We start from the raw sequence: 21,773 nt of genomic DNA, 5'->3' as shown, positions 1-21,773 counted from the left end.
ATTTATGCTCAGTTTGGTTTGCCATTTCATAATGAATAGACTTACACCTGAACAACGTTTGCAAATCGTGCAAATTTATTACGAAAATAATGGTTCGGTTCGCGCGACGCATCGCGCGCTGCGTCCAATATTCGGTCGACATAATCGTCCATCAGAGTCACTAATTCGATTAACCATGGATCGGTTTCGCACCACGTTTGCTCTAGTGGATAATACGCATCCTCAGAGACGTCGTACAGTGCGCACCGAAGACGGTATTGCTGCTGTGGAGCAGAGTATCGAAGAAGACCCGAATGAGTCCATCCGCCATCGCGCGAGTTATGCAACCAATTAAAGTCGCACAAACAAATAACATAATTGTACAAAAAGCCAAAGCTGGACAAATAAATAAGCTTATGCATGGAAATGTTGATAACGACGAGATCAGCATAATCATGCAGAGGTACTTGAACCAAGATCAAATTTCAAAAGCATTAACAACGGAAGCGTCGCCGTCGCTCCCGTTGCTCGATCAACAATTTATGGAAAAAACGAAATGGGCATTTGCCTATGCCAAAGCAAATTATATTTTTAGTCTTAAGATTCAATTGTAACCGGACAGAAGTCCAAGTTCTAAAACTAATAAAGAAACTCACGATATCTAAAGATATCTAGTGAATAAAATTCGTTCTTTCAACAAAATATAATTGGCGCAGTCGAAATCGGACAAATACGTTCAGAATTAACCAAAGTTAATCCGCGAGAAAATTTTTAATTTAAACCACAATGGAAGCAGAGATGGATAAATTAAGAGCAGTATTGCTTCAACAGGAAGGAGAGTTGAACCTATTAAGGCAACAAAATCAACAACAACAACTGCAACAACAACAGCAGCAACAACAACAACCACAATATCAAGAGCAACAACAACAACAACCAATCCAGTGGCTGTCAAACAAAGATATCATCCAGCAGTTTCGCCAGCTAAGGCAGCTCGACGACCAACATGATGTGTTAGCTTTTATAAAATCTGTGGAGTTCCTCATGACATTATGCCAGGGAAACGCATTGCTGATCCAGTTTGGCACTAGCATCGTCGCTAATGAAAAGGTGTCGGGAACAGCAGCAAATTTCATCAGACAATTGGGGATGGAGCCTAGCTGGGACCAAATGAAGACCAAACTGATGGAGCAAATGCGACCCAGGATGACCTACGAGGACGTATTCGATAGATGCAGATTCATCAAAGTGAGTAGTTTAAGAGATTTGTTCCAGGAGTTTGAGAAAGCAAAGTGCGAAATAAATAAAATATATATGTTCGACGAATCCAAACCAGTCATGTATGAAAATGATAAAGTAGATAGAGATTTGTTAAACATGCTAACGAATAAAATAGACACTCCATTCAGGATTCATGTCGATCAGGGCATATCTATGCATGCTTTACAAACGAAATATTCAAATATTAAAGCACTGGACGACCCCAGAGCTATTTTACAGAGGTATAGAAAAAATTCGAACAATACCTATAACAAACAGGGTAACACTAACGCTAACACCAACACTAACGCTAACACTAACACTAGCACCACTCATAAAAACGCAACCCAGAATAATCAGTTTGCTAGTAATAATAACAATACCAAACAGAATCAGGGTGGCCGGCCAAACACCAATAATAACGCCGGCCCACCTCAGAGTGACCAAGTCAACCAACAGTCGTATAATAGGTCACAACCCACCCAAAACCCAAATTTTAAACCTAACTATAACAACAAGGGTAACAGCTCAAAACAGACAAGAATGTCTCATATGAGCGTTGACACTCAAAAGAATGATCCCACACCCATGGAGATTGGGACTTTAGAAGAAAATCAGGCAGAAGAAGAAGAGAAAGAACAGGTAAATTTTTTGATTCCTTGCCTAGAGCAACCTTACCCATAATAGTGTGGACAATAGGAAAAGAAAAAATTAAATGCTTAGTCGACACTGGTGCGACGACAAGCATCTTAAAATCAAGAATTCTCGAATTTCAATACCCCAAAACAGAACTCACCAAACCATGCTCTTATAAAACTCTTAACGGCATTAATGTCGTGAAATACACCGTAACAACACCACTTCCAAAAGAGATACCCTACTCGGGGACACTACAGTGGAAACTTATAGATTTCTCAAACAAAAATTTCTCGGCAATAATACGCCAAAATTTCTTAAAAGCCTTCAATGCTCAAATCAACAACACAGAGCGATATGTACAATTACTCGATAGAAAATTTTATTTTTTGGATTACGAATACCCAGAAGCAATGAACAATGCTTGTGCTCTGCAACCCGTGAACAGAGAAGAAATACGAGATCGCTTCAACCTCGCTCATTTAAATGACGAGGAACGTCGAGCCGTCGAAACCCTATTCGCGGAATCTGACGACTTATTTTTTCAAGAGGGGGACGTTTTGTCAGCAACAAACCAGATTTCCCACGAAATAATTACCACAGTGGATAGGCCTTTATATTCTAAAATATATAGATATCCCCAAATACATGAAAAAGAAATAAATAGACAGATAAAGGAAATGCTTGAGCAGAACATAATAAAAAAGAGTAACTCACCCTACAACAGTCCCTTATGGATCGTCGAGAAAAAACTCGATAATTCAGGGTCAAAAAAGTTCAGAATCGTCATCGATTACCGTAAATTAAACGAATTCACGGTCGATGACAGATTTCCAATCCCTAATCTAAACTCTCTATTGGAAAAATTAGGTAGATCCCAATATTTCACAACCCTCGATCTGGCGAAGGGTTTTCACCAAATTCTCGTAAGAGAGGAAGACAGACCAAAAACGGCATTTTCAACACCGTCAGGTCACTATGAGTCAGAATGCCGTTCGGACTAAAAAATGCTCCATCGACATTCCAGAGGCTCATGAATGAAGTCTTGAAAGATCATATTAATGACAACTGTGTCGTCTACATGGACGACATATTAATTTTTAGCACTTCCCTTCAGGAACATATGACCACCCTAAGGAAAATATTTAGAACCTTGAAGGAGGCAAATTTGAAAATTCAAGTAGATAAGTGTGACTTTCTTAAGAAAGAAACACAATTTCTTGGCCACATCCTGACCACTCACGGTATTAGACCGAACCCAGACAAAGTAAATATTATACAAAATTTAAAATTACCCAAAACGGCAAAACAGATTAAATCATTCCTGGGAATGACAGGATTTTACAGAAAGTTCGTTAGGGATTATGCAAAAATAGCATTCCCCATGTCAAGGTATCTGAAGAAAAACGAGACGATCAACACTGACGACCCAAGCTATATAGCTGCATTCGAAAAGTTGAAGACACTAGTTACAAACAGTCCAGTCCTACGATACCCAAATTTTTCCAAGAAATTCACTGTCACTACAGACGCCAGTAATTTCGCGGTGGGAGCAGTGCTATCTCAAGAGAGCCATCCAATCGCATATGCATCCCGAACATTAAATCAACATGAATGCAACTACTCGACTATAGAGAAAGAGCTTCTAGCCATAGTGTGGGCCGTAAAGTACTTTCGACCGTATGTTTATGGTAGAGAATTCGACCTCGAGAGCGATCACCAACCCTTAAAATGGCTGATGGCTAAATATACGGGCAAAGATATAAGCCCAAGACTGCAGAGATGGCTCATTAATCTAGGGGAGTACAAGTTCCATATAGAATACATAAAAGGAAAAAATAATAATATTGCTGATTTTTTGAGTAGGATTAAAGAAGACGAAATTAACCTAATGGAGGTCGAATCAACAGACGAAGAAGACAACAAATCCCTGACTGAAACGGTTCACTCTAAAGAAGAGGATCAGGGTTTTAACATGCCCATACTAGAAACGGCAGTCAACAGATTCAAAACACAAATAATTTTCACAGAAAAGAAACCCAACACCATAGTACAAGTGTTTGGCAGAAAGAGAATTTATATTAGCAAAAAAGACTTGGAAAACAACCAAGCAGTAAACATCCTCAGACGAGAAATAACAGCAGGAAAGATAGGAGTTTTTTCACACCCAAGCGACCATGAATTTTACCAATTTCAAAAAATATTAACAAAGGAATACACTTCCAATCCAAAAGTAAGGTTCGTAAAATGTACCAGGTTCGCTACAGACATAGAGTCTGAAGATGAGTTGCACCCCCAAATAGCTCTGTTTCATAAAAACGAGAGTGGCCATTGCGGGATAGTTGCTACCTATCAGAAACTTAAACTTAAAATTTACCATCCCAATCTAAAAACACATATCCACAGAATAATAAATAATTGCGACGTTTGCAGTGGTGGGAAATATGATAGGAAACCCATTAAAAACAACTTCCATCTAACAGAAACACCACAAACCTGCAACGAGATAATACATGTGGACACATATGTGAATTCAAAACAATCTTTCATAATATTCATTGATAAATTCTCAAAACACGCCACTTGCTTGCCACTGACCGATAGAAATAGTATCACAATAGTAGAACACATTCAACAGTTCTTGTCCATTAAAGGGAAAGTCCAGAAATTTGTCTTCGACAACGAATTCAATAGCTTGAACGTCAGGGAATTCCTGGAAAAAGAAGGCATAGAATACCACTCAACAAAGCCAAATAGTCATACTGGCAATAGCGATGTCGAAAGACTTAATAATACATTGACAGAGAAAATTCGTACACTAAATATAGAAGAGAAAAGACCTATAATTGAACAAATGGCCAGAGCTGTATACTTTTACAACAATACACACCACACCACCACAAAATCTACACCGTTCGAAGTACAAAACCATAAAGTCGATCACAAAGAATTATATGACAGAATGTCAGCACAAAAAGCTGAAAAAATAGCAAAGCTAAACAATAACAGGGAAACTTACATAGAAACCAGAACAGAAGGATTTATAAAAAATTACAAAAACTTAAGACACAAGGAAGAACCCAAATTTAGGAAAACAAAATTACAAAACATCCATACAACAAACATTAAAAGACCTACAAAATTTTCAGATAACGTTGACACTCCTCATCATGTGCCCGCTGCCAACACTGTCGACGGCAATGATCAACATAACCCCGATCCAGGCTGAAACCGGATTCATATCGCTGGGGGAAAGTACGGTGGAGCTGGTTAGCGAATTCAAAATGGTCCTACATATAATAAGTCCAAAAGAAATATTAGAATTAACCAACATAATCCAGAATAATACGAAAATTCTGGTTAAGAAAGATAGGCATAGGCTAGATACAGAGATAGAAACTATAAAAATCAAAATAAGATCCATAACCCCAAATTCGCTAGCAAGACAAAAACGCGGCCTTATCAACGCAATAGGAAAAACTCAGAAGTGGCTCACCGGTCTCATGGATGATGACGATAGGAAATCATTATGAATCATCTCCTTAATAACCAAGAAAACCAAAATAACATAATTAACAATATTAACAAACAAGTAAAAATAAATAACGACTTACAAAAATCTATTAACACACTTAAAGAAGTAATATTGGATGACAGGGAAAAAATAACCAAAACTCTTAACAACATTGAGACATATAATACCATGCTCAGAACAGACATAATGTATCATGATCAGCTGTTGAAGTTGAAATTTTTGCATGATAAAGTAAACACCATCTTGGACGCAATAGCGTCAGCTAAATATAACCTCTTTCACCCCCCAATACTAACGAACGAAGAGTTTATACTCTATAATATAGATTTTTACAAAATTAAATTAATTCGCATGGGAGTCATGACCTATGACACTAATATAATCATAGCAATCAAAATACCAACTAACATAATAACTACCACAGTATTCTTAATAACCCCACTAACTAATCAGAAGAACAAAAGAATCGACATCAGTCCCGAAAGAGCAATAAAAATAGAGAACAAAACTTATACATACGAGGAACAGAACAATTGTAACCGGACAGAAGTCCAAGTTCTAAAACTAATAAAGAAACTCACGATATCTAAAGATATCTAGTGAATAAAATTCGTTCTTTCAACAAAGTTCTAAAACTAATAAAGAAACTCACGATATCTAAAGATATCTAGTGAATAAAATTCGTTCTTTCAACAAAATATAATTCGCGCAGCAGCTGAAATTTTGAGATTTTTTGACAAACAATTTTTTTAAGAAGTATCCTATGTTACTTCTAACAACTCCAAAAACATGTGTACAAAGTTTCGTAATAATTGGTTAAGTAGTTTTGGCGTGAAAGCGTAACAAACAAACTTACATTCACATTTATAATATTAGTAGGGATAGGGAAGTACAGTTTAAATTAAGAAGAATGAATAATTTGCAAATATTTTGCAGGGTATCAACACGTCAGGTTCGCTAGACTATAAAGTCTTTTGTAATATTTTCCATGTGCGCAATCAATGAATAAAACAGGTGATTATTCTATTCGGTCATAAGTTTGCGAACGTAATCGTAATAATTATTTTAAACGTTTAAAGTGCTATATTGGAAAAATTATTAAGTGAAATACTATAATATGCATTAAAATGAATGCATTACAGTCCGATAGTGATAATGATTCAGATTTTGTTTGCGCACAAAATATTCCAAGTGGTTCAAACGGTCGGAGCATAGAAACAAGTCACGATATTGGATGTGAAAATTTAAGTGAAACTTCAAGTACACCAGGTTCGGCGATAAACAGAGAATTGGTTGGTGTCAGTAAAATTCTCTTTAGTGAAAAATTTTTCAAAATTGTGGAGACGGTAAGTTTAAAAAGATACAAAAGAACAACACTGTATATGTTATACTCTTACTAAGGCTTAATTAAATTTGGAATAAAGTTTACAACAAAAAATAATGATAAAGAGGACTTTTTGTTTTATAAAAGTTATAACTGTTGCAGTCCCTTCTTAGATAATAAGATACTATTAGGGCTTAGCAAGAGTATATTATCTTCGGTGCGTCGGAGATCTTTTTTCTTGTTTTCTATTTAAAGCTTCACAATTTCATTAAAATGCAGATGAACAAAACTCCTCATCAAAGAAGAATGTGTGGCTTGATTGGTGCTTGTCAAGTGTGTGGAAAAAAAATAAAAGGTTCGCTTCGTATTAGCCCCAATTTTATCAAGCATTTGAAAAAAGAACATCCACAAAAATGTTGCGACTTCCAAGTCAATAAAAGAAGAAAGAAGGCAGAGCGTAGGCCGGAAATCCTATTTTAACCGTGACATTTTGGACTTTATTTGCAACACAACGTCTCCCTTGTCCATAGTCAGTGAACAAAGTTTTAAAAAATTATTTCCTGGTAAAAGTATTCCGAGCCGTCGCTAAATATATTCAAAATCTTGTTATTGAGCTGGATAAAATTGAATACGTGTGTGTAACTGCTGATGTGTGGTCAGGTGGAAAAAAATTATTTTTTGGTTACACTTGCCACTGTCTAGATTGTAACAATTTTGAGCGGATGTACATATGTAGCACTGGCTTGTCGGAGGTTTAAGGGAACTCATTCCTTTGATCGTGTGACGAAGATGATATGCGACATAAACAAGCAATATAAACTGCCAGTTGAAAAAATTGTTTATACGATCACTGACAATGGATCCAACTTCGTTAAAGCATTTAAAGCAGATACACGTATTTATTCCCAATCAATATATTCAATTAATGATTTTCAATGATTTAGGATCTATAAATGAATATGACAGTGATGAGGAAACTTACACTGACTCCGATTCAGATGACTCGACAATTGTTTCAGGTCCTCAATTTCAATCTGTAACTCCACGTCTGTCGAAACATTTTCCTCACAAAAGATCTTTCCAAAGGTAAAAAATCCTTCAATTTAATTAAATTTTTTATATTTACATATTTTCTTACTGCACAGATGCACACAACTTTGGAATAAACGCAATAGACCGAAGTCTGCAGAAGTAGTTAATGCAGTGATAAATGCGAATTTAATAACTCCATGCATAACAAGGTGGAACTCGCTTTATGATTCCGTAAATAAGTTACTGGAGCACAAAACCAATTTAGCGGAATTGTGTTTCCGTTTAAAAATTCCTACCATTTTCAGTGGTGAGCTTGAGTACTTAGAGGAATACGTAAAGCTTATGAGACCTATTGCAGAAGCAATCGACTTCTTTCAGGGTGAAAAGACCATGTATTTTGGTTATTTCATACCCACTATAGTGTCCTTAAGAATAACAATGCGTCGTTTGGAGCCTAAAAGTTTTAAGTATTTAACCGAAAGTAGCAAAAAAATGCATGAAGCTTTGCTTAAAAGATTTGAAAACTACTTCCTGATTCAGCCTGACGCTTGGGATGCTGTTATTGCCGCTATTTCTGTCCCCGACATTAAGTTGCGATTTGTGAAAGCTCTTTTAGAAACAGCTGAAACGCAAACAGAAGAGGAAGTTAAAAAAATGTTCAACACTTATGTGGTCAAGTATGGAAAAGTAGCCTGTGCCAAAATTCGTATTCTACCTCAACCACCTCAAAAAACATTGTTTGACTTCGGGAATGAAAGTAATGGTAAACTTTTTACACTTGGTTTTCAATTAAATATTTGTTTTATGCATATATTTAATTAAATAGATATTAGCATACAATGTGGTTCCACTGACTCGGAAAATTATCTTCAAGAAACGCACTTATATCTGGCCGATCGAGAAGAAACAACAAGTTGCCTAAATAAATATCAGGCTATTAAAAACGTATTTTTACAATGTAATACCCCATTACCGTCATCTGCACCTGTAGAACGGTTGTTTTCATTCGCAGGAATTGTAAATCGGTCCAGAAGGCAAAAACTCAGCGATGCAAATTTTGAAATGCTTGTGCTAAGAAAGGCTAATAGCTAATAGCAAATCAAATTATATTAACAGTATTTTTACTGCAATTTTTTTCAGTAATCAGTAAAAAAATATTTTTACTGCAACTTTTTTCAGTAATCAGTAAAAAAATATTTTTACTGCAATTTTTTTCAGTAATCAGTAAAAAAATATTTTTACTGCAAATTTTTTTCAGTAATCAGTAAAAAAATATTTTTATTGCAAATTTTTTTCAGTAATCAGTAAAAGTTTACTGGTAATGAAAATTAAATTGCAATATCAGTAAAATATTATATTTACTGCAAAGTGCCCACCTATGATCTCGCACTTTATGTGATCAAGAGATAAGATATTCCACTATAGAGAAAGAAGCTCAGCTATGGTATGCGCTGTAAAGCATTTTAGAACTTATTTATATGGACGAAAGTTCATCATCCAAACGGATCATAAACCGCTTATTTGGCTTCACAATCTAAAGGAGCCTAATATGAAATTATTTATTTATTTATTTATTTAAAGAGAAACAATTATAAATAATTGCTCCACTTACATCTAAAGCACTGGCTGCCAGGGCCGTCGGCTAGAAACATTTTTTTTTTTTTTACATACTTAGGTGATAATATTTAGTAATTTAGTACAGAGAGATGTATAAATGTGTATATTTATAGCTGATGTGAGGATATTAAATTATATGCTTATTTTACATGAGGATACGAATTGCGATAGAATATTAACATTGGTGGCATTAATAAACTTAAGATGATCAGATGGTTTAGTGTTAGTAAATAGAGCTGTCCTGATGTGTTGTTTCTCTGGGCAGTCATCGATGGAAAATACTTCTAAATGAATAGGATTTTGAAATAACGTATATTAAGGGAAAAGATAATAACGTTGCAGATACATTAAGCAGATATTTTGAGCAGTATAATACAAATAGTGAAGTAGCTAATTTGTACAATAATATTGAAGGCAGTAAAATGGAAATTGATGATGAAAAGTGTGATAATTTGGATACAATGTCTTTAGAAACAGCACACAGTGCTCTTGAGGATAATTTAAAATATATATTTATAACAGAAAAAAGCATTAATTATTACAAAAATCAGATATATCTCAGTTACGGTCAAAGTGAACAGTTGTTTATAAAAATCGTTAACAAAAAGTGTCAGACTTATATAGTAGTAACGAAAAACTCGAATTTAAAAGATATCATGGAAAAAGTCTTGATAAACAAGGGAAGTATGTGCATTTTTTGTGATGATAGTGAACTATTTATAAAGTTCCAGTATATATGTTACCATGACACATGTTCATGGCACATAATATAATATCATGTATCATATTGTGAACATATCACAAAGTTGCGTCTCACGGGTAAACGACACCACACGCGCAAGACTAAAGCGCTGACCGTGCATTTCCCAAACTTACAAATTTTCCCAGCACATGCTGATGCAACGTGACCTGGCCAAATTCTAGTTGTAATACAGAAGTAAGAATATTTTGTAAATTTAGTTTTTAAGTGAACAATAAACAGAAAACACGTGGACTCCTGTCCACGCAATATTTTTTAAAAACTCAAATTAATAAATGAAAATTTAACTGGCGCCCGAGCAGGGACGCGCGCGAAAAGTAATAAAAGCCCGAAAAATAAAAAGTACGGCTACGCGAAACGTCGTGAGTAAGCTAGAAAAAATAAAGTGAAGTAAAAGCGACAATTCGCGAGAGACAAGTGGGACAACAAGTGACGCCGAAGGACCCGAGTACCACAGGAAAAAGGAGAATACTGAGGCATCCAACAAACATCCACATGCAGCGCTGGACCCTAATGTGAGATTACTTTTAAGATATATTATTTCTTAATTATAAAAAAAAATATTGTGAAAAAAATTTAGTGAAAATTTGAAAAAGAATTAAAGAGTGAAAAAAATTTTTAAACTTTGAGGAAATTAAAAAAATTAACATTTGTAAGAGTGAAAAAATATTTCCATAAAATTTGAGGAAAAACTGATATTTTTGGAAAAATTATATATTTGTAAAATTTGCGGAAAGTAAGAAAATTAATATTTTTGAAAAGAATATTTCGTAAAAATCCTGGGAAAAGGAAAATATTTTTATAAAATTTAAGAAAAACTGATATTTTTAAAAAAAAAGAAAAAAGTGGAAAAATTATATATTTGTAAAATTTGCGGAAAGTAAGAAAATTAATATTTTTGAAAAGAATATTTCGTAAAAATCCTGAGAAAAGGAAAAAATAGATTTTTTATTAGTGAAAAATTTCGTAGGTGATCAATTTTACTTGGAGCTAAAGAGAACAAAAAAAAAAAAAAAAAAAAAAAAATGACAGAATCTGCTGAACAGTTAGTAGAGCAACTGAGCCAGCTCCGGCTTGATTACGGTAGCAATCAGACAAAACCATCCTCTTCCATTAACACTACTGTTGTCGAAACAATAGTGCGCGAAGTGCTCGACAGATTAAATACACCAAACATTACTGAGTTTAGTAGACAGGACTGTAATATAGCTTTAAATGTAGGAAATATGCACGAAATAGACAGGATTCCCGACATGGTCAAATGTCTACGGGAATTTTCAGGTAAACCAGGGGAATTTAGCTCCTGGCGGAAAAGTGTGGACAGGATCTTAAGAGCATACGAAACTTTGAAAGACACTCCTAAATATTTTTCCATCCTACACATTATACGTCATAAAATCGTCGGCGATGCTGACACCGCTTTGGAGTCCTACAGTACTCCGTTAGACTGGGCTCAAATCCGCAAATGCTTAATGATGCATTATTCGGATAAGAGAGATATTGGTACACTTGAGTACCAATTGACCACCTTGGCTCAACGACAAGATGACATTGCAACTTTTTACCAAAAAGTTTACCAACACCTTTCGCTTATTTTAGACAAGATCTCATGCTTGGATCTTGGCGACGAGTCCATAAGGACGATGACGAACTCATATCGGGAGAAAGCTCTCGATACATTCATCAGGGGACTAAATGGCGACTTACCGCGACTCCTTAGCATCCGTGAACCTACAACCTTGCCTCAAGCCCTTCATCTCTGTCAAAAATTAGACAACATGTCCTTTCGTATGAACCATGCACATAACGTGCATAGATCATTAAATCAACCGCCGCCGCGACCTCCACGGCAAAATATGTCAAACAACCGCCCTTTTTATCCTGAACTTACATATGCGGTATCCCCGCAACGGTATAACTATCCTCCGAGACAAGTAAACAATTACAACAATAGGCTATTTAACACGACACCCCGGACGCAACCGAACCAGGGTAATCCAACGTATTATAATAGTAGACCAAATTATAATTATCAGTCTAACAACAACTTTGGAATACGCCCCCAACAACAATTAAATCAAGGAGCCACAGTTCAATGAGCAAAATATTTTGGCGCTCCTCAAAAGATATCTGAATCCATCGGTTATAAACGGAATTCATACAAATGAGAGAACGATGAGTTTAATCCAAAACATCTATCCACTACATTTTAGAAACTTCAAATGCCGATATACACAAAAAATAGTTGAGGACATTGTTAACGAACAAGAACAGGAAGAAATTATCCTGAGGGAGCACTTAAGAGCCCACAGAAACGATAAAGAGAATAAAATTCAAATTCTTGAAAAAAGTTATTTTCCCGGTATGACGAACAAGATTAAGCGGCTTGTAGCCAATTGCACGGTATGCAAAGAAAGTAAGTACGAAAGACATCCCAACCAACCAAAACTGGCAGCAACTCCACTACCAACTTTCCCTGGTCACACAATACACATAGACATATTCCTGACAGAGGGTAAAAGAGTTATGACCGCTTTAGATAAGTTTACGAAATACGCGGTAACAAAAATGTTAAATAGCAGATCTATAGTAGACGTTAGAAGACCTTTAAGAGAAATTCTGTTCTCCTTTGGCATCCCGAAAGTTGTCGTAATAGATAATGAACCATCACTCAACTCTAATTCAATTATGTTTATGATGAGGGACGAGCTAGCAATTGAAGTCTATACTACTCCACCTTATAAAAGTCAGGCAAATGGACAAGTGGAAAGATTCCATTCCACGCTGACGGAAATAATGCGCTGCATTAAGGAGAATGGCGGGCATAGAAATTTCGAGGAGCTGCTAGAGAGGGCAGTATCTGAATACAACCACAGTGTCCATTCCGTTACCGAAAAGAGACCTGTAGGTCTATTTTTTTGCAGAAACGTGACCTTCACACCAGAAGACATTGAAAGGACACGTCAAAACAATTTAGAAAAGATAGCACAAAAACAAAGAAAGGACATCGACTACCACAATAAAAACAAACAAGAAAATAAAATATATTTACCGGGACAGGTAATTTTTGTTAAGAAAAATAGAAGATTAGGTACTAAGCTAAGTAAACCTTATAGCAAAGAAATAGTTAAGGAAGATAGGAATAGCACGTTAGTGACTGAAAGAGGACAAATCATTCACAAGAGCAGAATACGGAACTAACTACAACATTTTTTTTTCAGGTTTTTTTTACCACTGTGCCTCGCAGAGGTGCAGATACTAGACTACTCGAACTCCCAATTAATCACAATAGAAAAAGGAACAGCAAAACTACAGACAGGACAATTTAGGATAATACACGAAATAAATATTGACAAATACACAGAAATCCTGGAACATATAGAAGCAACGGCAAAAACAGAAACATTCTACAGAAACCCGAACTACCCCTTCATATCACTCTTAATAACTCAAATAAAGGCCCATATTAATAACCTAAGAACAGATAGGAAATCTAAAAGATCACTAAATTTTTTGGACAGTGCATGGAAATGGATTGCAGGAAGTCCAGACCATGAAGACCATGAAATAGTTGTAAACAAATTAAATAACCTTCTAGAAAATAACAATAATCAAGTTCTTATTAATAGGCTTACGATAGAAAAAGTTAATGAAATCACAAATATCACAAACCATATTATGAAAGATATGCAAAACAACGAAGGTAAAGAAATAGAATCATTTTTGAAATTAAAATACAAATTAGAAATTATGAAGGAGGAAATCGTAAATATCGCTTATGCGATACATTGGGCAAAAGCCAATATAATAAATTCATACATAATGTCAACCGAAGAAATCGATATTGCAAAAAAAATTTTTGATAAAGATAACATCCCGTTTGTAAATTTGGACGAAGCTCTGGAATTTTCTGAAATTAAAATAGCGACTAATGGCAAGACAATCATTTATATTATAAGTTTACCAACTGTAGAAAATCAAATTTGTCAAACTATTGATATCAGAGCGGTAAAGAAAAACAACAATATTAACAAAATCAGTTTCAATTCAATTCTTAACTGCGAAAAAATTATTTATGGAATAAAAAGCAATTGTAAAAAATATAACTCATTACAAATATGTTTAAGGGATAATTTGCTAGATTTAAGTAATGATTATTGTATTAGTAACCTTTTAACAAGTCGTTTGCCAAACTGCACAGTCACAAATAGCCAGCACATCCCAGACTTCGAGGAGCTGTCACCTGGAGTTATATTCCTAAACGATTTCAGGGGCGGTGTCCTAATAAATGAAGACTATACAACTCTTAACGGTACTTTTGTGATTCACTTCAATAACGCCACCATTCAAATCAACGGAAAGAAATTTTTCAATGGGCAAAAATCAACGAACAAACCCCTACCTGCTATTCTCCAACCAATATCGATATCAAACAGAAGTGAAGAAATTCTTTCTTTAGAAATGCTAAAACAATTAAATTTCAATAATACAAAAGAAATTAGACTAACAGGATCGTCATATCGGCTCAAGTATGCTGCAAGCATCAGCGTTATGATAATACTTATAATCATTGCCATATTTTCAAACAAATTAATCCTGTCACCTAGAAAAAACAAAGAAACACGGTCCATCGATTTAACGGAGGCTGCAATAAAAGGACTTAACCAAATTTTCAACAAGACTTCAAACGAGGACGTTTGAATCTTAGGGGGGGGTTTGTTACCATGACACATGTTCATGGCACATAATATAATATCATGTATCATATTGTGAACATATCACAAAGTTGAGTCTCACGGGTAAACGACACCACACGCGCAAGACTAAAGCGCTGACCGTGCATTTCCCAAACTTACGAATTTTCCCAGCACATGCTGATGCAACGTGACCTGGCCAAATTCTAGTTGTAATATAGAAGTAAGAATATTTTGTAAATTTAGTTTTTAAGTGAACAATAAACAGAAAAGACGTGGACTCCTGTCCACGCAATATTTTTTAAAAACTCAAATTAATAAATGAAAATTTAACTTATATACGTAAATTTTTTGGAGAATAATAATCTTACTTTGTACAAATCAAACGTTGTTTTAAAGGAAATTACAGACAAAAATGAAATATTAACAATAATAGAGAACGAACATTTGCGTAATAATCACAGAGGTATTCAAGAAGTTCATTTGGAGTTGAAAATCAGGTACTTTTACCCCAAGTTGTATAAAATAATAACTTACGTAGTTAATAACTGTTCAGCTTGTCAAATCGCAAAATATGATAGGAGTCCAGCTAAAGTTCCGTACCAAATCACTGAAAATCCGACCCATATTAATGATATAGTGCATATCGATATTTGGTTTCCATACAAAAATGATATGTATTTAACTACGATTGATAAATTTTCTAAATATGCTACATTTCATAAGTTGAACGATAGAAATTGGGTGGCAATATTAGAAGCTATAAAACAACGCATACTATATCTAGGAAAAATGAATAAGCTAGTATTTGACAACGATCGATGTATATTGCACAGTGCAGTACGTTTATTTTTGAAAGAACAAAATATAGAGACACATACAACTACAGCATATTTCAAAACTGGAAATTCAGTCATTGAACGCCTTAATGGGACATTAAACGAACATTTAAGACTCTTAGAAGCAGAAAAAGAACATAACATAAAAACGTACAATTAAATGAAAAACTTTTTAAAATTTTTGTCTGTTACAATAATACAATACATTCTACAACAAAACCTATTGATTTTATTATAAAAAATTTTGATAAAGAGTATATTGAAATCCTCTGTAAAACCTACGAAACAGAGAAAAAGGAAAGAATTGAGAATTAAATCAAAAAGTGATCCTAACTGTTACAACACCAACCGTTATCCCCATAACAAGGGTTAACATAATATGAAAAGCATATGTATATACATATATACATCCATTCATACATACCTATGTATACATATTTATGCAACCTAATTTATTTCACTTGACAAAAATGCAACTTAATTTTATTTTCACTCGAATGCATTTAATTCCAGACATGATTCCTGGAAATTATTTCCAAATCAACTGCATTTCCGTTCTCACAACGAAAATGCAATTCAACCTAATTTATTTTAACGAATTATTTCATTTTTCATTAGAATTGCAACATAAGTTTGTTTTGTTCCCAACACCAAACACGGAAAAAAACACGCTTATGATTAGTAGGCAAAAAACCGACGAAAACAACATTTTTAGTTAATAAGTAAATTGTAATTTTATAATATAAGAAAAGAAATTGAATAATAAAGGGGCAGTTGTGAAAACACAGCCAAAGACAAAAGTCTTAAATTTTTTTTAATAAGGAAAAATCCTTAAAACATTTCTGGCGACGAGGATGGGATGTGATATTTTAATATCCATATAATAATTTATGTAAAAATATATAAATTAAATTAATTTATGTAAAAATACATACATGTAAAAATACATAAATTATCCCTATAATTTTAGTGAACTCCTGTGTAAAAATACATGGACTAAATTTAAAATTTTTTGAAATGAACAATTTTGAAAAAAAAAATCTATGAACAAAAAAAATTAAAGTGAATAATTTTGAAAAAAAAATTTACGTGTAAAAATACACGAACTTAAATTAAAACTTTTTGAAATGAACAATTTTGAAAAAAAAAAAAATCTATGAACAAAAAAAAATTAAAGTGAATAATTTTGAAAAAAAAATCTATGTGTAAAAATACACGAACTTAAATTAAAACTTTTTGAAATGAACAATTTTGAAAAAAAATCTATGAACAAAAATTAAAATTTTTTCGAAGTGAATAATTTTGAAAAAAAATCTATGTTGAACAATTCAAACAACAATCAACACCAAAAGCAACAAGGAGAAGAATACTACAGCATATCATCCACAGAAAAGTATACAGAGGACAAACAACTACAACTGAACAATTTTAAAATTCTGACGTCACAAACAACAATCAACACCAAAGCAACAAGAAGAAGAATACCACATAATCTACAACAATTAAAAGAAATACAAAGTAAGCTAGTAAATAATTTATTGATATATAGTTTATACATATACATATATATATAAGAAAACTTAGAACAAAAAAAAAAAAAAGGTTCAAACAAACAAAAGAAAAATATTATTAAATATTTAATTAGAATGTGAATTTTTTGTGAAAGTGTTTTCAATCTGACGAAAGGAAAATTCGGTAAATCTCTGTAAATTTTAAATTCAGAACAAATAAATTTTACCCTTTAATAATTCTTCTTGAAAAGACCACAAAATCTTTTTATAAAAACCGTAAACGTTAAAAGAAAATAACTCCTAAAAATGGCAAATCCTCCTCAAATCCAATGATCCAATTAAGTATCTAAATAGCATCCCACACTTCTCCGGAAACATAAACGAACTTTCAACTTTCACGAGACTTATTGACAGGATCCACCCGGTTCTTTTAGCCTACGATGATTTGTCCCAATCAGTGTTCTCAGATATAATAAAAAGTCGAATTACGGGTAGGGCCAGAGAAATTCTAGAAATTAACACACAAGCGCAATCGTGGAACCAAATCAAAGAATTACTTAACAATAATTTTGGAGAAAGGAAAAGCTGCGAAGAGCTTTTCGACGACTTACGTTCAGTGACTTTTGAAACTAATACAATAGATTTTTATAACAATGTCAAGTATAGATTGAGGCGACTAAATAATAAATCCGTCCTCATATTAGGAGAAGGCGAAGCCGCTAATCAGGTTGCTATCAATAATCAAAGGTCGGCTCTGAACATATTTAAAAGTAAAATCCCCGAACCAATGAAAACAGTTCTTGCATGTAGGAATCCTCAATCTCTCGAAAGTGCGATTAATATTCTTTATGAGAATGGGTCTGATAAAATAGGAAAGGATGGGCAAATTTACCCTAGAAAAACTAAAATGGTTAGAGAAAACCAAAAGTTTGGAAATAATCCACAATCTCTTGGTAACCGACCACAAAGGTCTCAGAATGGAAACTTTAATAGAAATAATTTCCCCAGGAGAAATCAAATAGATGACTACCAAAATTTACATGATGAACGACAAAGACTCTACAGACCCTTCCAACAAGGTCAGAGGTGGCAGAGTAACCAACAACACCAGGAAGTGGAGCCAATTTATGTAAACACTGCTCAAAATTTTCAACCAGCTGCCTCCACGGGCAATTACCCCATATAATAATTAAATCTAAACAAGGTTATTTGAAGTTTATCATTGATAGTGGAGCAACACATTCTGTAATTAATCCAGGGATATGCCACCCAAAGTGGAAAGTACCCTGCAAACCGATATACATTAAGACACTCTCCCAGACCATACAAGTCAGCGAAAAAGTCGCAATTCCTATTTTCAAGGAATTCGGCGAAACTTTAAATAACAAAATGGAATTCCTAATATATAATTTCCATAAACAATATAGTGGGCTAATAGGCAACAATATATTAAGAAAACTTAATACGATAATTAATTTAAAAGACAACATTTTAATAATCGGGAAAAATAAAATCCCCATACATTACTCTAAGGAAAACAGCGAATATTTTAATGAAAAAGAGGAAATAAAGAAAGTCTTGAACCAAATTCGTATAGATCACTTAAATGAGGAAGAGAAACAAAAGTTTCTAGGTGCAATAAAAAAATATAAAAATATATTTTATTCAGATGATAGCGACCTATCCTTTACTAATGCTATAAAGCATGAAATAAGGACGGTTAATAATATCCCTATTACAGCCAAAACGTATCGTTACCCGTATGTACACAAACTGGAGGTACAACGGCAGATACAAGAGATGTTGGACAAAGGAATAATCCGACCCAGCCACTCTCCTTATTCTGCACCTGTCTGGATTGTGCCCAAAAAATTGGACGCCAGCGGCAAACAGAAGTGGAGGCTTGTCGTAGACTATAGGAAGCTTAATGAAGTAACTATAGACGACAAATACCCTATTCCAAATATAGATGAAATTTTGGAAAAGCTCGGACGCTGCCAATATTTCACGACTTTGGATTTGGCAAAGGGTTTCCACCAAATCGAAATTCATGAAAAAGACGTGGCTAAGACGGCCTTCAGTGTAGAAAATGGTCATTACGAATTTTTACGTATGCCATTTGGACTGAAGACGGCTCCAGCTACTTTCCAACGGCTGATGAATAATGTGCTATCCGACTTGATAAACAAGATATGCCTAGTATATCTTGATGATATCATTATATTCAGCACTTCGCTCCAAGAGCATGTGGAATCTTTAACAAAAGTTCTACAACGCCTCAAAGAAGTAAATCTTAAAATTCAAATTGATAAATGCGAGTTTTTGAAGAGGGAAACAAATTTCCTCGGACATGTTGTGTCAGATAGGGGCATAGAGCCCAACCCTGACAAAATAAGTTGTGTGCAGAGATTCCCACTGCCAACAACACAAAAAGAAATAAAACAATTTTTAGGTTTAGCGGGTTATTACCGTAAATTCATAAGAGATTATTCAAAAATTGCTCGACCTATGACGAGGTGCTTGAAAAAAGACGCAAAAGTACACACAAAAAATTCAGAGTATGTCGAAAGTTTCGAAACCCTGAAAAGACTTTTAACAAACGCCCCCGTATTAGCATATCCCGATTTCAATGAAAAATTCATACTCCAAACTGATGCGAGTAATTACGCTCTAGGTGCAATCCTGTCCCAAAAGCGTCATCCGATTTGTTTTGCAAGCCGAATTTTAAATGGCGCAGAACAAAATTACAGCACCATTGGAAAGGAGCTGCTTGCAATCGTCTGGTCCACGAAATATTTTAGGCCATATCTGTTCGGTAGACGATTTCTCATAGAAACCGATCACAGGCCTCTAACCTGGTTATTCTCCGTAAAAGAGCCGAATTCTAAATTAATTAGATGGAGGTTAAGACTCCAGGAATTTGTCTACGAAATAATATACAAAAAAGGAGTTCTTAATGGGAACGCAGACGCGTTATCAAGAGCAAATATACTTTTGAACCAAAACATAGTAGAAGCAGAACACACCGTATGTACAGAAACAAGTAATCCTCTCAACTTTTATAAAAGGCAAATAGTATTCAAAGTAATTACATCAGGATCACTCAAAATTAAAAATGAAAACATTTTTAAAAATAACAGAAAAACCATTTACGCAAAAAACTTTGATGAAGGAAATCTCAAAATAATATTGAAAAACCATTTCTGCCCTGATAAAACAAATGCCGTGTTCATGGATGATGAAAGGATATACGAGAACCTAAAAGAAGCTGCAAATAGGTACTTCACGGAAAATAGAAATTTTAAAATTGTTAAATGCAAAACATTCCTTTTAGATATCCTAGAAGAAACAGAACTAGCACAAAGAATAGAAACAGAACATGCGAAAAATAACCACAGAGGAGTTAACGAAAACTTTACTGCTTTAAGGGGGGGGTAAGGGATAAAAATCGATTTTTTTTTTTTGCATGTTATTGTAGTAAAACATTTCAAAAATACCGTGTTAAAATTTTAAGTCAATCCGAGCAAAACTTTTTAAGTTATAGAGCATAAAGCCGAGCCGCCTCAAACATCTGCCGAGACGCAGCAGTTGCGCGCGTAGTCCGTTACAAACTTTAAACGCGGTTTTCTCGAACCTTTTTTTTTAAAGTGCGTAGTCATTGGCATTTGAAAACTACTCAACCGATCCTTTTGAAATTTTGCACACATATTTTACATATAAAAAACCTCCTCCCAACGTTTTTTTTTCGCCATTTTTTTTATATTAAGGCAGTTTTACACCTACAAAATGGCGGCATTTTTGTGTCAAAAATCACTTTTTACTTCAAACGACTACCAAATGGCTGAAAATGAAAATAAATCGTCAAAATAAACGTTGAGGGGAAGTTTAACTCATACTTTAACTAAATTATTCGATTTTTTTGATTTCAGATGATTCTACGCTGAGATATGCTGACTACTGCAAAATGTATTTTTGAAAAGACGTCTACTTAAATGTGCTCTCATTCGCTCATTTTGCAATATTTTTGCATGAAAATTTTATCAAATATTCTTGAAATGTTACTTTATAATATGCAACAACTTTTAATAAACTGACTTGAACCGTTTCGCTACAATAAATTCATGAAAAAAGTGTTTTTTTTTAGCGTTTATCCCTTAGTGTGTTAGTTTTCGTATGGCACGTCGAAATATACATACATGTTTAAGATTTTTAGATTTTGTTATTTTCATGATACAGATGGGTTGTACGAATAAAATCTTTAAAAACTGTGAGGGACAATTATGCTCAACTGATGCAATTTTTCCATGATCGCAGTGTCGACAAGGAAATTAACAGTGCAATGTCAGCCAAGGCATCTGGATTCTACGATTACATGGAGTCTTTTGATTGTACGTTTTATTTGAACATGTTAATAGAAATGTTTGATCGCATCGAAATATTGAACAAAGACTTGCAAAAGATGAATCTTTCCGTCATCGAATCATACGAAAAAGTCGGAGCAGTGACTGACGTTTTAAACGCTTCTCGTGACTCCAAATTTGAAGAAATTTGGCAAAAAAGCGTCCAAGCAGCTGAGGATCTCGAAA

At 34.2% G+C, this 21,773-nt stretch overlaps 1 protein-coding gene across 1 annotated transcript; it reads left to right on the top strand.

Annotated features, from left to right (window-relative positions):
• The first annotated feature begins 1,356 nt into the window (after positions 1 to 1,356).
• Positions 1,357 to 6,817, top strand: LOC129243128 (probable serine/threonine-protein kinase clkA). The gene is made up of 3 exons (XM_054880318.1): positions 1,357 to 1,881; positions 6,553 to 6,756; positions 6,812 to 6,817. Exons 1-3 carry the CDS (start codon positions 1,357 to 1,359, stop codon positions 6,815 to 6,817), a joined length of 735 nt encoding a protein of 244 aa, XP_054736293.1.
• The last annotated feature ends 14,956 nt before the right edge of the window (positions 6,818 to 21,773 follow it).

This window comes from Anastrepha obliqua, chromosome 1, assembly GCF_027943255.1.
Source record: "Anastrepha obliqua isolate idAnaObli1 chromosome 1, idAnaObli1_1.0, whole genome shotgun sequence".
Classification (NCBI taxonomy): Eukaryota; Metazoa; Arthropoda; class Insecta; order Diptera; family Tephritidae; genus Anastrepha; species Anastrepha obliqua.
This window is presented reverse-complemented; position numbering and strand designations above follow the sequence as displayed.

What these genes read in the sequence shown, in the direction of transcription:
- LOC129243128 (XM_054880318.1), top strand. Translation starts at nt 1,357, where the DNA reads ATGCTAACGAATAAAATAGACACTCCATTCAGGATTCATGTCGATCAG. An exon ending in AAGAAGAAGAGAAAGAACAG is followed by an intron (nt 1,882 to 6,552) that starts GTAAATTTTTTG and finishes AATGCATTACAG; the next exon opens with TCCGATAGTGATAATGATTC.